This window comes from Thalassophryne amazonica, chromosome 20 (genome assembly GCF_902500255.1).
Source record: "Thalassophryne amazonica chromosome 20, fThaAma1.1, whole genome shotgun sequence".
In the NCBI taxonomy this organism is placed as follows: domain Eukaryota; kingdom Metazoa; phylum Chordata; class Actinopteri; order Batrachoidiformes; family Batrachoididae; genus Thalassophryne; species Thalassophryne amazonica.
Genome location: NC_047122.1, coordinates 37,997,102 through 38,014,177, shown reverse-complemented (window position 1 = coordinate 38,014,177; position 17,076 = coordinate 37,997,102). Strand labels below are relative to the sequence as shown.

The 17,076-nt window shown below is 40.1% G+C and overlaps 1 protein-coding gene across 2 annotated transcripts in view; it reads right to left on the bottom strand.

Annotated features, from left to right (window-relative positions):
• LOC117501711 (zinc finger protein 12-like) overlaps positions 1 to 15,420 on the bottom strand; it is a 33,875-nt gene extending 18,455 nt beyond the window's left edge. Inside the window, exons 1-5 of one of the 2 annotated variants that reach the window (XM_034160681.1) lie at positions 14,881 to 15,420; positions 14,676 to 14,791; positions 12,424 to 12,567; positions 12,158 to 12,278; positions 9,234 to 9,589 (exon numbers count right to left, since the gene is read on the bottom strand). In XM_034160681.1, coding sequence (XP_034016572.1) covers positions 9,234 to 9,589; positions 12,158 to 12,278; positions 12,424 to 12,567; positions 14,676 to 14,791; positions 14,881 to 14,977 — 834 coding nt within the window. In that variant the 5' untranslated portion in view covers positions 14,978 to 15,420. Of the gene's footprint in view, positions 1 to 2,759; positions 2,879 to 2,986; positions 3,110 to 3,375; positions 3,467 to 9,233; positions 9,590 to 12,157; positions 12,279 to 12,423; positions 12,568 to 14,675; positions 14,792 to 14,880 lie in introns of those variants that run through there. The other variant, XM_034160678.1, reaches the window with a different exon arrangement.
• Positions 15,421 to 17,076: the final 1,656 nt, after the last annotated feature.

Below are 17,076 nucleotides of genomic sequence, written 5' to 3'. Positions count from 1 at the left end.
GACACTACAATGGTAGGCAGTGAAAGGATCATGAATCTGATGTGCATGTTTTGATGATGGAAAGAAACCACAGTGCCTGGAGGAAACCCATGCAGACACAGGGAGAACATGCAAACTCCACACAAAAATAAACTGGGCATGAGTGAAATCAAACCCCAGAGGTTCTTGATGTGAGACAAGAGTACTAAACACTGTCTCACCAAACCACTCACACTTTTTATACTATACTTTCCTAAATTCCAACAACTTCTGAAGCCAGCTGAGTTCACAACAAAAATGTGTTCAACTCTTTGTTGACCCAGGGACCACGTCTCCATAAAATCTAATCCTAATCCACAACCCACACTGTGCTATCTACAGACAGAAAAATGGGTTGAACACATAAAGGAATTTAGCCAGCCACTCACTACTCAATGATACAATGCCTTAGCTACATAATGCAATAACACATCAATGTAATACAGAAGTGTACGTCAGAAGAACCTCCAAGTTATAAGGACATTAAAATAAAATGCCAAAAGATGGCTTTTGGTATGACAGTAAAACTCACATATAATAGATTCAGGTGGACCAGTGAATTTTGTCCCTTATAATCGAAATCTGCTATATGTATAAAACAGACAAAATCTTTTATGCATAAAATGGACAAAATCCCTTATATGTAAAGTTGTGCTCAAAAGTTTACATACCCTGGCTGATTTTTTTTTTTTTTTTGCCCATTTTTCAGAGAATATGAATGATAACACTAAAACTTTTTTTTCACTTAGTGGTTTGGTGAAGCCATTTATTGTCAAACAACCAGGTTTACTCTTTTTAAATCATAATGACAACACAAACTACCAAAATGACCCTGATCAATAGTTTACATACTCCTTAGTTTTGGACGAGGTTCTCTGATGGTAAAGCTGCCACTGAATATGTCTTGGACTTTATTTACATTAATTACAAAGAAATACAAACAGTATGGCACTTTATGGTAAATCTCCATGGAGTAGACAGTTCTCAAAAACTGAGTGACTGTGCAAGAAGGAGAAGAGTGAGGAAAGCCACCCAGACAACCCAGGAGAAGTTATGGGCTTATGTGGCTGTGATTGTAGAAATTGTGCACAGTGCAAGCTTTGCATTTTGCATCACTACTCTTAGCTTCACAGTGGAGTAGAGCAGAGAAGGATTTTCTTTCACCAAAACAGATCAAATCCAGGCTTGCATCTCAGATGTACCTTCTGGGAATTTGTAGCTAAACGTTCAGGTCTTCTTTTTAAGAAAATCCTCCTCTATACCACTTCATCATGAAGATGGATAACTGGTGATACAAAATGCAAAGCTTGCACTGTGCATAATTTCTCCAATCACAGCCATGTAAGCCTATAACTTCTTCTTCATTGTCTGGGTGTCTTGGTGGCTTTCCTCACTCTTCTACTTCTTGCACAGTCACTCAGTTTTTGAACTGTCTACTCCATGCAGATTTACCATAGAGTGCCATATTGCTTGTATTTCTTTGTAATTGATGTAAATAAAGTCCGAAACATATTCAGTGGCAGCTTTACCATCAGAGAGCCTCGTCCACAACTACCGCAAGACTCCAAGCTGTCATTGATGTTAAAGGGGGCAATACACAGTATTAAGAACGAGGGTATGTAAACCTTTGATCAGGTTCATTTGGGTAGTTTGTGTTGTCATTATGATTTAAAAAGAGTAAACCTGGTTGTTTGACAATAAATGGCTTCACTCAACCACAAACCGTGAGTGAAAAAAAGTTTTTGTGTTATCATTCATATTCTCAAACAAACAAAAATTCCGCCAGGGTATGTAAACTTTTGAGCACAACTGTAGATGATGACTGGAGTGCAGCTTTAAGCAGAAAGGAGGTGATAATCAGTGAATCGCTGCTGACGCTCCCAAATGCCACATGCGCAGTGAAGGCAGGGCGGACCGATTTTTAAGGGGGACCATTTGATTGGCGACACAGGACCTAAATGAGGCATTATTGCCTCGTTTCTGCTTAAAACGGCCTTGTTTCTGCTTAAAATTGACTTCAGAATGATTTAAGAGTTTTTAATTTGTCATCTGATGGTTAATAATCACATTATTCCCTTTGATCGCTTTGGATGTAGAGAGTCAAAATCAGACAGTCAGTCTCAGATGCACTGCTGTGGCGCTCTGATCGCGCTCCTGTCTTTTATTATGAAATAATGTTGAATTTATGTGGAAATGATTGTTGTACAAAAACTTCAGATATCTGTCGTTGAGACAGATGATGACTGGAGCGCAATTTTAAGAAGAAACGAGGCGATAATCAGTGAATTGCTGCCGACACTCCGAAATGATGCATGCGCAGTGAAAGCGCAGTGAAGGCAGGGTGGACCAATTTTTAGAGGGGACCGTTCAGTCGGCGACACCGGGTCTGAGCACGGTTTGAAAATGCCCAGTCTTTTAATGAAGGAAATACCACTTTCCTTGAACTGGCAAGTGTCAGTGCTGAACTTCATTTCATACCTCTGTTACTGGGCACATCCAGACTCCTCTGTCCAGTATATGTGAGGGGTTTTTAATGGAAATGCATTGCAATCGAACAGGACGTTTTGTCCGATGTGAGCGAAAATCTGTTATATACTGCGTTTATTACATGGAAAACCGTGCAAAAAGCATTGGCACTTTTGCTTTTGTCAAGAGCGTGAATATCTGGTTTATACAATGACAGTTTAGGTGAGTTTTACTGCACCTGAACCATATCTAAACATTTTTCCAACTCTGTCTACCTGCTGCTGCAGCTGCAGTTTATAAACTTCCCGATGGCTCCTCTTCATGTGCCTCTCCTTGGACATGGGGTTACAGAAGGTGATGAAGCACTGGAAACACTGCAGGCTGTCATGATGATCTGCATCACAAAGTAAACACTTGTCACTGATGATTATTTACACTGCAGGAACTGATATATACTACTATGTATTAGATCAAACATGACAGACTTGCTGTGAGTGCTCACAGGTCGGCAGAGGGCTGTTCACAGGCTCAGATTTGATCTTTGGTGAAGACATTGTCTCACTTCCAACAATGTATAGCTCCTTCTTCACCAGTTCCTCACTGATATTACAAATTTCGTATTCCACTGGAGCATAAGAACACAATATTGTTGAACGCACATCTTTCTGATATTCAAAGTAGAAGAATTCTGAAGGATGAGAGCAGTCGCTGGTACCTCTTACAAGCTAACACTTTTAACTCAGAGACTAAAGTAGAACAGAGTGAAAACAACGCACAGAAATTAAAGACAAGGTTTCTATATGTTACTATGGTGTATTCATTTTTTTTCAAGTTCTGGTGTATTAACATTATCATCTGAATAAACAATTAATAAATGTACCCATTTCTTACCGTTTAGACGTCCGCTAATAAAGCTACCGTGAGCGAGCGTCTCGCCCACATCACGTGACATGGCTCACAAAGTATCTAAAGTTATCGCGTGAGGTGTTCAGCGTGCCGCTCTCGTTGGAGCGACAACACACAGAATGTCTCTTCCAAAATAGATCTCTTTCAGTGCAGCTTCTTGTTCTGACTTTAACACGAAGTTAACACCCAAGTCTTTCATCGCCAACTGTAAATGGTAATCAAAACATTCCAACCGTATCTTTCTGAACTCTTCCGCATCAAACATCATCATGGCAGTGTTTACATTGTGCTTGAGTTGCTCTTAAACTTTACGTTTCTTAAATATTTATTATAGTCACTCTTAAAACTTAAACTTCAATTATCTTTCTAATTTTATTACTAGTAAGTTTTAGAATTGATTTAGATGAGATATACTCATTATTTCACAGGAATATACCACAATTATCTAGGAACTACTTTTTGCGCAGGAATTCATCAAGCATGTCAGCTGCGAGCGCGTACTGACAGAATTCCCAGAAACTGTGTAAAGTTATTCGGCCAAAACGAGAGTGTCCACTTTTAAGCTAAGCTAGTGGTGCTCGTGAGAGTGTGCGTTTGCGCTTCTCTCACCTGCGCGTTCCCGGCGTGTTGCTCAGGGGTATCAATTAGAGGTGGGCGATACCGAGAATTTTGGTATTGATCCGATACCAAGTAAATACAGGCCCAGTATCACCGATATAGATACCGATAGTTTTTCATATTTAAGCTTCATAGATCCAAAGGATCCAAAAGACCTAGGATAGAATTTCGCCAAACATTGTACGTGACAACAAAATACTTTATCAGTTAACATTTTTGTTTTAAAAAAAAATTAACACAACTTAAAACAAAATCTCCTGAGGTAGACAAACCCCAATACAAGGGTGCGCTGCTCCGTGTTGTGTGACACAGCACAGCGCTGCTCTTACAGAGAGTAGACTTTGATGAATCTGCGTGCGCAGCAGTCAGTGCATGCGGGAGAGAAAAAAGCTTGAGTATCGATCTTTTTACACGAGGATCGTTCAATATCAATACCAGTGTTGGTATCGATATTATCCATATTAGGATCAATCCACCCACCTCTAGCTCAGCGGTATCAAGGAGCTGAAGCAGCATTCGGAGCCCAGACTGCATCCTGGTTGTTGTTACTGTAATGAGCGCCCCTATGGGCTTAGACCTCCATAGATTCTTTGGAGAGTGTGTGAATCCTTAGAAAATTGCCTTGCATCAGTGAAAAGCTGGATGTCCAGCAACTTCCTACTTTTAAACTCTGTAAAGACTAAATTGATGGTTCTTGATCCAGTGAGACATCGGCATCAATTTGACCATCTAACGCTTAGCCTAGGCTCGTGTATCATACAACTCCAATTCCAATGAAGTTGGGACGTTGTGTAAAATGTAAATAACAACAGAGTGCAATGATTTGCAAATCCTCTTCAACCTAATTGAATACACCACAAAGACCAGATATTTAATGTTCAAACTGATAGACTTTTTTGTTTTTGTGCAAATATTTGCTCATTTTGAAATGGATGCCTGCAACACATTTCAAAAAGCTGGGACAGGGGCAACAAAAGACTGGGAAAGTTGATGAATGCTCAAAGAACACCTGTTTGGAACATTCCACAGGTGAACAGGTTAATTGGAAACAGGTGAGTGTCGTGATTGGGTATAAAAGGAGCATCCCCAAAAGGCTCAGCCGTTCACAAGCAAACAAGGGGCGAGGATCACCACTTTGTGAACAACTGTGTGAAAAAAAAAAAAATAGTCCAACAGTTTAAGAAGAATGTTTCTCAATGTTCAATTGCAAGGAATTTAGGGATTCCATCATCTACAGTCCATAATTTAATCAGAAGATTCAGAGAATCTGAAGAACTTTCTACACCTTAGCGGCAAGGCTGAAGATCAACATTGAATGCCCATGACCTTTGATCTTACCACGTGGGCTCAGGAACACTTCAGAAAACCATTGTCAGTTAACACAGTTCGTCGCTACATCTACAAGTGCAAGTTGAAACTCTACCATGTAAAGTGAAAGCCATACATCAACAACATCCAGAAACGCCACCGCCTTCTCTGGGCTCAAGCTCATTTAAAATGGACAGACGCAAAGTAGAAAAGTGTGCTGTGGTCTGATGAGTCCACATTTCAAATTGTTTTTGGAAATCATGGACGTTGTGTCCTCCAGACAAAAGAGGAAAAAGACCATCCAGATTGTTACCAGAGCAAAGTTCAAAAGCCAGCATCTGTGATGGTATGGGGGTGTGTTAGTGCCCATGGCATGGGCAACTTACACATCTGTGATGGCACCATCAATGTTGAAAGGTACATCCAGGTTTTGAAGTAACACATTCTGCCATCTAAGCAACGTCTTTTTCAGGGACGTCCCTGCTTATTTCAGCAAGACAATGCCAAGCCACATTCTGCACGTGTTACAACACCGTGGCTTCGTAGTAAAAGAGTGCGGGTACTAGACTGGCCTGCCTGCGGTCCAGACCTGTCACCCATTGAAAATGTGTGGCGCATTATGAAGCGCAAAATATGACAAAGGAGACCCCAGACTGTTGAACAACTGAAGTCACACATCAAGCAAGAACGGGAAAGAATTCCACCTACAAAGCTTCAACAATTAGTGTCCTCAGTTCCCAAACGCTTATTGAGTGTTGTTAGAAGGAAAGGTGATGTAACACAGTGGTAAACATACCACTGTCCCAGCTTTTTTGAAACGTGTTGCAGGCATCCATTTCAAAATGAGCAAACATTTGCACAAAAATAATAAGGTCTTTGTGGTGTATTCAATTGAATATAGGTTGAAGAGGATTTGCAAATCATTGTATTCTGTTTTTATTCACATTTTACACAATGTCCCAACTTCACTGGAACTGGGGTTGTACATCACAATGACAAAGTGAGGAACCTTGGGATAATTTTTGAGCCTTGCAAATATGCTTCCCATAGTGTCTATGGCTGATGCTGAGACCCTGATTCATGTGTTTGTCTCTTCTAGATGGGACTACTGCAATGTTCTATTTTCTGGTTTACTGCAGTCCAGCATTAGGGGTCTCCAATTGGTTCAAAATGCTGCTGCCAGACTTTTGACACGAAGCATAAAGTTTGACCACATTACACCCATTTTGGCATCTCTTCACTGGCTTCCTGTCCCTGTGAGATCAGATTTTAAGGTTCTGCTACTAGCCTATAAAATTTTTCACGGACTGACACCTCCCTACCTAGCTGACCTAATTAAACCCTACATACTCGTACTGGCCCGGGCTTTGCATTCTCAGGGTGCAGGACTACTTTGTGTCCCTAGGGTGAATAAGAAGTCTGCGGGTCATAGAGCTTTCTCTTATCGTGCCCGTTCTGTGGAATGATCTCCCTGCTTCAATAAAACAGTCAGATTCTGTAGAGATTTTCAAGTCCAGACTTAAGACACACTTATTTTCCCCTTCGTATGGCTCGCATACTGGCATAGTGTGTTACTATGCTTTTTACGCTTTTAAATTTATTTTATTAGGAAACGGAGTGGGTCGCAGCCTCAACTTTATCGAAATTCTGGGTCTTTTAGTGAAATTTAGGGCTAGTGGGCGGTGATCACCTTAGTATTTCTTCTGTTTTTCTTGTTGCTTAATGCTGACAAATTATACTGTATTTGACGTCTTTCTGATGCCCGATTGTTTTTTCCTCTCTGTTTGAGGTGCGGCTCCATTCAGAGATGGGTGTGGTGTCTGTTTCTGTAACCCTCCTGTCCTGTGCACCAGCAACATTTCCTGTATATTTATTTTTTGTGAATTGATTTGTAATTTCTGTCAGTAGCATGGCCCAAGCAGAGGGTCACCCCTATGAGCCTGGTCTGCTTGAGGTTTCTTCCTCAGAGGGAGTTTTTCTTTACCACTGTCACCTGTGTGCTTGCTCTGGGGGGTGGTAAGGTTAGACCTTACTTGTGTGAAGCACCTTGAGGCAACTTTTGTTGTGATGTGGCACTATATAAATGAAAATAAATTGAAACTGAAATTGGGGTTTGAACCAAGGATCTTGTGGTCTGAAGCCCAACTCGTAACCACTGGACTTTTCCTGCCTGCCAGCTTAATCCTCAGTATCCTTTTCCTGATATAACCCACATCAATCTTGGCTCTCTCACTTCATAGGTAAATCGTTCAACTCATCCCTCTGATGCTCATTCCTAACCTGGTTCATCCTCATCACTACGAAAGGAAAATTGCAGCATCTTCAACAATGCCACCTTGCACTCCACATCCTTTTTGTTCTTCTCATCATCTTTAGGCTATAACTGGTCTCAGCGCCATCTTGCAAACTTTCCCTCTCATTCTTGCAGATATCCTTCTGTCATAAATTAGGCTCGCTACTCTCACTACAAATCACATCATGTGCCTTCCGTAGGACTTATCTCTAATTTTTGTCTGTTTCCATGTCCTCAGACATCTCCTGCACTACCCTCACATACTTGTCTGCCTCCACTGACGTCCTCGCGCCACATCGTTCTCTTGGCACCTCATCATAAGCTTTCTGTACATCCGCAAACACAATCCAACTCATTCTGGCCTTCTCCATTAGTATTTTTAAAATAAGCATTGCATATGTAGTGCCATTTCTCAGCACAAAGAAACCATATTGCTGCTCACAGTTCTTCACCTCACTTCACAGCCTAGATTCCACTACTTTTTCCCCCCCTAAGTCTGAAAGAACCTCTGAAACTTCTGGTCTTACTTCCCTTTCACTTAGTCTCGAGTACACACACAGTACATTGACCATCTTTCTGCTCCCAATCATACATTCAATGTTCTCTCACTTCCACACCTCTAACCTTATTCCTGTTACACTACCTCTGGTGGAAACACCAACTTGTTACTCCGGGCCTCAACAGGTCTGGTATGGAAATTCAATTTGTGATCTACGTGTTTTGTTGCCCTTCCAGACACAACTCATTTATTCACATTTGGAACTGGCACTTAAAATGCACTGGCATATGCACCCCAGGTTGAAATGTTATTAATTTACAAAGAATATGAAGTAAGTAATTACAAGGTATAACAACTTTATTCAGATTTTTTTTTTTTTTTTAACTTTCATAAGACATGGCTCATTGCAAATATACAGTACCACACAAACATCTTGGGCACAACCTAAATTTGATGTTTATCATTTTTCTTTCTACCGTAGTGAGTTAACAGGAAATCATATTTGAAATGCCTAAACATTCCTATAAAAAACAAGTTAAATATTTTCCTGTTTGAGTAAAGAAATTAAATGACACAAATTACAAACATACACTCGCAACTTTATTTTTGTGTAATGCTCTGTCCAGTATATAACAACAGATGTGGATAAATAAAACCCATTTTACTGAGAAACTGCAGGCCATATAAAAGGAATTTGGCAATGGCATCAGGTACATTAAAAGGTATGTTTTTTATGAAAAATTTACCCTTATTTTATATATATATTTAGAACATTTGGCATTTTGCCATAATTTTTCAAATTTAGCTTTAGGCAGACTAAGCGTGCCTCAAACTAAAGCACAGTACTGCCAATAAACAGCAAATTGATGCACTAGTTATTTACAAATGCATGTTCAAAACACAATGTAACCAATTTTACCATAGTTTGGGGATTTTTTTGTTGTTGTTGTGAAGACCCATAAAACACTGTCTTAATAAAGAACTTTCAACGCATTATCATTTTTCTGCTCCTTCTGTGTTCCTCTTCTGGAGGGTCTTTGGGTTGCTCTCTCGCCAAAAACTCTTTCCATAGGTGGAGCAGTTGTGTTGGTCAGAGTTGTGAGCAATGGCTTGGTGAATCTGGAGCTGATTTGGCTGAGCATAGCTCTCATTACACTCTGTGCAGAGGTGAACACTGCGAGGAAAAGGGGCAGCACCATGTCGGTCCTTTTTGTGAGCCCGCAGGGCTTCAATAGAGGAAAACAGGAGTTCACAGCTTTCTTCAGGACAAGGGATCTTAAGCTCTGTTTTCTGTTGTTTTGTCAGTGAGTCTCTGTTTTGGTCACATTCCACTGGTTCCTCTTCTTGTTTGATCTTATTGCTGTCAGTCATCCTTGCCTGAGGTACTTTCTTGGGTTTGTGTCCCCGGGCCTTTTCTGTCCGCATAATGGCACAGTTTGTATCACGTCCAAATGTCGCCTGGTGCTGCAGGATCTCGTCTTCTGTTTGGAAACAACATTTGCCACAATGTTGGGTGTTGAAGCCATCAACCACATCAGGATATATGGAATTGCAGTGGTTGGTAGATTACTAAGACTCTATGCTCAAGTAAAATTACAATTACTACCATGAAAAACGACATGTAAAAATTAAAATTCCAATGTAAGAAACCTATTCAAGCAAGCAAAAAAGAAAAAAAAAAAAATAATATAAGTAATGTTCAAGTTAGGTGCATGCACAGTAACAATATACCGCACATTTTTGGGAACCTTTTGTCTTTCTCTATTCTACGGTGCATCCATAAAGTATTCACAGCACTTTACTTTTTCCATTTTGTTATGTTACAGCCTTATTCCACAATGGAGTAAATTCATTTTTCCCCCTCAAAATTTTACTCACAACACCCCATAATGACAACACAAAAAAGTTTTTTTTTTTTTTTTTAAGTTTTTGCTAATTTATTAAAAATAAAAAACTAAGAAATCACATGTACGTAAGTATTCACATCCTTTGCTCAGTACTTGGTTGATGCACCTTTGACAGCAATTGCAACCTCAGCTCCTCTTGAATATGATGCCACAAACCAGTGCACGTACCTTTGGGCAGTTTTGCCCATTCGTCTTTGCAACACCTCTCAAGCTCCATCGGGTTGGATGGGGAGCGTTGGTGCACAGCCATTTGAGATCTCTCCAGAAATGTTGAATCAGATTCAGGTTTGGGCTCTGGCTGAGCCACTCAGGGACATTCACAGAGTTGTCCTGAAGCCACTCCTTTGATATCTTGGCTGTGTGCTGAGGGTCACTGTCCCTACTGAAAGATGAACCATTACCCCAGTCTGAGGTCAAGCACTCTGGAGCAAGTGTTCATCCAGGATGTCACTGTACATTGCTGCTTCCATCTTTCGCTCAATACTGACTAGTCTCCCAGTTCCTGTTCTTGGTCACTGCCATGACTAAGGCCCTTCTCCCCAAATCAGCTCTAGGAAGAGTCAATGGTGGATCTGAACTTCTTCCATTTATGCATGATTGAAGCTACTCCGCTCAGTGAGATTTTCAAAGCAGCAGAGATTTTTTTTGTACCCTTCGCCAGATTTGTGCCTCAAGACAATCCTGTCTCAGAGGTCTACAGACAATTCCTTTGAATTCATGCTTGGTTTGTGCTCTGACATGCATTGTCAACTGTGGGACCTTATATGTGGACAGGTGTGTGCCTTTCCAAATCATGTCCAATCAACTGAATTTACCCCAGGTGGACTCCAATTAAGGTGTAGAAACATCTCAAGGATGATCAGTGGAAACAGGAGGCACGTGAGCTCAATTTTGAGCTTCATGGCAAAGGCTGTGAATACATATGTACATGTGATTTCTGTTATAATATATATGTATATAAAATTTGCACAAATCTAAAAAAAAAAAAAACTTTTTTCACATTCTCATTATGTGGTATTGTGTGTAGAATTTTGAGGGGGAAAAAAATGAACGTAATCCATTTTCAATAAGGCCGTAACATAAAATGTTCAAAAAGTGAAAACAGTGAATACTTTCCAGGATGCACTGTACATTATCTCTACTGTGGAAGTTAGTCCTATAAAGGCTCACTGGTGCCAGTGCTTATCCTTGGATTCGGTAGTGTGAAGTGGACAATCCGGTTGTTAAGTGTAATGTAACGCATCATGTGATTTTCAACTTCTGGCTCCAAACAAAAAAGGCGTGCCGTCATTAACATTGAGAACTGCACTGAGACTCTCTGATCAGGCTGCACTTAAACTGTTGCACTAAGGTACTTTTTTCACAGACTTGGTTCAACGTGCTTGCAGAGACTGGAAAATCTCTGCAATCTTTTCTGATCTGAATACAGTCATATAACTAGCAGGAGACCATTGATGTGTCATGGGAATGCCGTGACATCATACTTGAATAGAGTGAAGCTTCTGTTTTGTTTTGTTTTTTGTGGTACCTGTTTTTAATTTGTGCACCTTGTAGATGCAACCTGCTCATTTGTTTCACAGCTAGCTACACATTAAGATAATTAATATTTGTCCAGCTCAAAGAACAGCTCATTTAGGTAAAAATGAGGTTTTCACTCATTGTCTGCCTTACTGTGGTTGTCAAAAGGTGTCTGTTATATTTTTATGTTTCTACTTTGAGTTATTGACCCAAGATGATGCATGTATGACATCAGCAGCATTGATCAAGAAGTCTTTAAAAGTAGGCATTGCAATAGATTTGTAGCAGCTTTTTTTTTGTAAAGCCAGAACATGAATAAATAAATAAAACCTTAACCATTAATGGTCATGAGTTGCCTCTTGTTTTGAGTTTTCCATCACTACACCCTGGTGGTGCAACTTTTTCCTTCATACATCTGCACACCTACACATAACATCAGAAGATGTACTCCTAATGAATTCTTCCCCCCAATTTAGAGTATGCCAGACGTAGAGAAGGCATTGTGGCAAATGATGTTCAGTAAAAAGCAGATTACTGGCTCCAAATGTGAAGACTTCAAGATTATTTTAAACTCGTGTGTGTGTGTGTGTGTGTGTGCGTTACTGGTCAGGCAATACTACCCACCCTTGTGTAAATGCACAACAATCCGATGGTGTCGATAACGTGAACGACTAGGAAAAAAAATTCCACAGTCTCTGCATGGCCACTGCCGTTTAATGCATTCATACCGTATGTGCTTCGTCAGCTGCAACACACAAAACAATCATCATTAACGCAACATGAGTAGAAACCTAAGCTTTGCTTCTTATTTTCCCCCTCATCTGACTCTTGCAATCACAATGTGATAAATATGTACAGTACAGCAAACATGTTGCCTTTTGTGTCCTCACCTCAGAGAAGGTATAGAAGCGTTCTACACAGTAGGTGCAATGAAATGACTTTTCCTCATTGCTGTGGATGGCCTGATGCTGGCTGAGCTCATCAGAGGATGAGAAGCTCTTATCACAATTATAGCAAGTGAAGACGGTGTTTGTCTGTAAAAATACAGGAAGGAGTTGCAATAGTCTCAAAAACAGACAACTGAGACAGAGTTGTCAGAGTAGTAGTAGTAGTAGTAATAATAATAGCCCAGCATTACCAAAATAGCATATAACCTGCAACAGCCAAATAGGGAAAGGTTATGCAGAATTACACCCAAGTATCAATATTTTCTTGTTATTCTGATAACTGTGATATGGAGAATTGCAAGTTGAAATTCCTGAGCTTGTTGTGCTATTTGTGTAAAACAGCATGACAACACTAAAATGTGACTGGTAGGATCATAATCTCTCCATGTGATGGACACATTTCTCCACATAGAAGTGGTCCGGTCAAGGAAGAGTTGAACAGATTCTGGTTGTGATCACTGTTGGCTTGAATCCCCCCCACCCCCTGCCAAAAAAGAAAAAAAAAAAAAAAAAAAGAAAGAAAATCACAAATTCTCATAGTAATTCATAAAATCACCTTGAGTTTGGTTATCCACACATAAAGAGTGATCACAACTTCCACCCTTTCACTGCTGGCTGTCAGAGGTATTATGAACTAATTCCCACAATATACAGCAGAGCAGGAGGCTCTGTGGGATACAATATGGACAACCAATATACAAACTGGGGTTTATTTTCAGGTGTGTGCTTCAGGCTACCAGTCTGACATTAGACAACACAATTCATATGAATTGTCCCAGTGCATCCAGCTGTAAATGAGCACCAGCCTTAGCTTATGGTAATAAGTTGTGATGGACTGGTATTCCACACAAGTTGAGTTGTAGACTCTCATCCACTTTACGCTATGGTATCCAGGAATAAGCACAAGCCCAAAGGTCCTTGGGCCTGTGCAGGACTGACTTACTTCCCATAAGATACCAGAGTCATGGCCTCGACATTATGTGTCAGTCTCAAACAAACATATTTTCAGTAATTGTTTAGTTCCTGTCCAACTTGCATATCACTCACTCATCTTCAACTGCTTACTCCAATTAAGGGTCACAGATGGGGGGGTGGGGGTGTAGCGTATCCCAGCAGTCATACGGCATGAGGCGGGGTACACCCTGGACAGGACACCAGTCTGTTACAGAGCCACATACAAACACATTCACACCCGCACACACACCTACAGACAATTTAAAGTTTTCAATTCACCTAACCTATATCTTTGGATGTGGGAGGAAGCCTGAGCACCCAGAGAGAACCTATGCTAACACGAAGAGAACATGCAAACTCCACACAGAAAGGCCATAGTTAGGAATTGATCCCATGACCTTCTTGCTATGAAGTAACAGTGCTAACCAGTAATCCACTATGCTGCCCAACTTGCATATCATTCCATTCATTTGCTTGTTTTGTTTTGGCCTGTTTTATTAAGCCAGGTTTGTGTTGTATGTGTGCTAATTTTCATGTTAAAAAAATTATTCTGAAGCCAAAGGCATTTCGTCATTTAAATGGTAAATAGACTGCATTCATATAGCGCTTTTCCATCTGCATCAGACGCTCAAAGTACTTTACAATGATGCCTCACAAGGTACTCACTACACACCGGGAGCAACTTGGGCATTAAGGACCTTGCCCAAGAGCTCTTAGTGATTTTCTGGTCTGGCTGGGGTTTGAACCGAGGATCCTCTGGACTCAAGCCCAGCTACTACACTCCAACCACTACACCATCACCTCCCCATCATCTCCTGATTTACTTGTGAATGAGGAGATAACTCTCTCTCCCCCTGAAGTGGTTCACCAGGTCTTCTTGTTCATTGCTGGTGCAGGTTTCTAGCCAGTCTTATGCTGTTGTAGTCAATATCGTTCACATTATTGCCTATGGCCAGTGAGACAAGTAATATGTATTTAAATAATATGATTGGCAGAAAAGTTAACATAGAATGAACATAGTCTATAAGCCTACAACAAATGAAAATGAGCCGAGGAAAGCGGATGAACAAGGAACCCGATTGTGTCATAATCGGGTTCCTTGTGAGGTTCACTACATAAACCTAATGGGTACCTGGTAAATAAATCAGACTGAATATTTTAGTTGAATTAAGCATAAGGAACTGGATCCCAACAAAGGATCATCTAGAAATCTGAACAGGTATTTTACTGATTTTGAGTACCTGCTGCAGCTGCAGGTTATAAAGCTCCCGATGACTCTGTTTCATGTGCCTCTCCATGGCCTTGGGGTCAGAGAAGGTGATAAAGCACTGGAAACACTGCATTTTCTCATTATTATCTGCATCACAAAGTGAACACTCATCACTTATTATTATTTACACCATAAGACATGACATAAGGTTTTACAGATTTGATGTAAGTGCTTACAAATTTGCAGAGGGATGGTCACAGGCTCAGACTTTATCTGTGGTGAGGGCATCATCTCACTTCCAACAATGACTTGTTCCGTCTTCACTCGGTGCATGCTGACGTTACAAATTTCTGACCCGTCAACCCACTATGGTACAATAACACAGCCATGCAGAACACACACCTTTCTGACAGTCAAAGTACAAGGATTATTAGTGTAGAAGACTGCACAGAACAACAAGCAATTTCAGCGTTAGCTTATTAATACAGTAAGGTGCATAAGCATTTGGGCAGTGATAGAATTTTGTGATTTTGCATCTGTAATTCTAATCATTTATTTTCTATACCCGCATATTCCACTCACTGTGACCACAAGGCATGAGAAGAGACAAGGCTTATTTCGTCAGCATACGCAAGCGCATGATTGTTCATAACAACAAAATGTTGAAATCTGTTCTTACAGAGGAATTTAAATGAAACACTAAAGATGTGCTTGTATTTGCAAGGAGTTTATAATAAAAATAAATAAAACCACATTAACATTTAGGAATTACAGTCTCAGTATATTCAGAGGAAAAGGGAAATATAAGGATTGTTGTTAAAATACAAAATAATCACTTTGACAGCTACTTCTCTGCAGACAACTCAGGCTATGGATACATGTCCTTTTCCAAGTCCCTGAATGTGTCTTGGACTTACATCAATCACAAATACAAACAGTATGTTAATTTATGGTAAATCTATCTGGACAGGGAGTTCTCAAAAACTGAGTGACCAAGCAAGGAAAAAACAAGTGAGAGAAGCCACCAAAACACCTGTGACTACTCAGAACAAGTTATATTCTTCACATAATGTGATTAATGAAATTATGCACAGTGCAACTTTTGTCTGTTGCATCAATAGTCACAGCTTCACGGTGGAGTGGAACAGAGAAAGACTTGCATACAAGAAAACAAATCTGGCCTCGAGTCGCTCATGTGATATCTAGCAAATTGTAGTTGAAATTTCACTTTTTTTTTTTTTTAAGAAAACCATTCTCTGCCTAATCACGACAGATTTATTAGTGCTTGTATTTCTTAATGATTGACGTGAACAAAGCCCAAAACATATTCCATAACATGGAAATGGTCATGTATGATATCTCCTGATTTGGCTGCAAAAGTGATCCTTCTATTTATGGGTTTTCCTTACTAATGGCCTAAAAAAAAAAAAAAAAAAAAAAAAAAAAATTGGGCTAACTCCTAAATGGTTAATGGGATATTTTTGTTAAACCTCTTGTAGTAAAGTTGAACGCCTACACGACATGCACACCCTGACTTTTATTTTAACTGTTTAATGTGGTGGAGCAGAGCAGAGATTGGTACAAAACTGTAAGTCACTAAGTGACAGTACTTTTCAACGTAAACCACAACCAAAGAGGAGGCTGAAGTCAAACCTAGCGCAAACAATATTCAGAATTTAAAGGGTACACATGTGTTTCCTTCTTTAACGTTGCGATATATTGATATTCTGATTTTAATCAATATGTCCATTTCTTACCGGTAAGCCGTCTGCCAAAGTGAAGCTAGCGTCTAGCCCACATCACGTGACATGGGCCCCTCAAGTCACTATCGCGATATTACACAGCGCAAAATGAAATAAATCATGCTCAAACGCTGCAATACATTTTTAGCTTTCACAACATTAAAAGCTTTAAAGAAACTCATGAAATGCACAAGGCTCACCGTTTGTTTACACAAAATTTACAGAGGACATCTGTACCATCGTCCATAAATACGCCATAAACAATATGGCATTTTGAGTAAACCTCAGTGAAACACCCATTTTGTTGTTACAGCCTTCTTCCAGAATAATTTTTTTTTTCCCACTCAAAATTCTACTCACGACACCCCATAATGACATTAAAGTTTTTTTTGTTTTAATTTTTGCAATTTATAAAAAAACAAATGAAGAAGTCATGCATAGGCAAGTACACACCCTTTGCTCAATACTTTGTTGATGCACCTTTGGTAGAAATTACAGCCTCAAGTCTTCTTGAACGTGATGCCACAAGCTTGGTGCACCTATCTTTGGGCAGTTTTGTCCATTCCTCTTTGCAGCAGCTCTCAAGCTACATTAGGTTGGATGGGGAGCACAGCCATTGTCAGATCTCTCCAGAGATGTTCAATCAGATTCAGGTCTGGGCTCTGGCTGGCACACTTAACCCCTTAACGC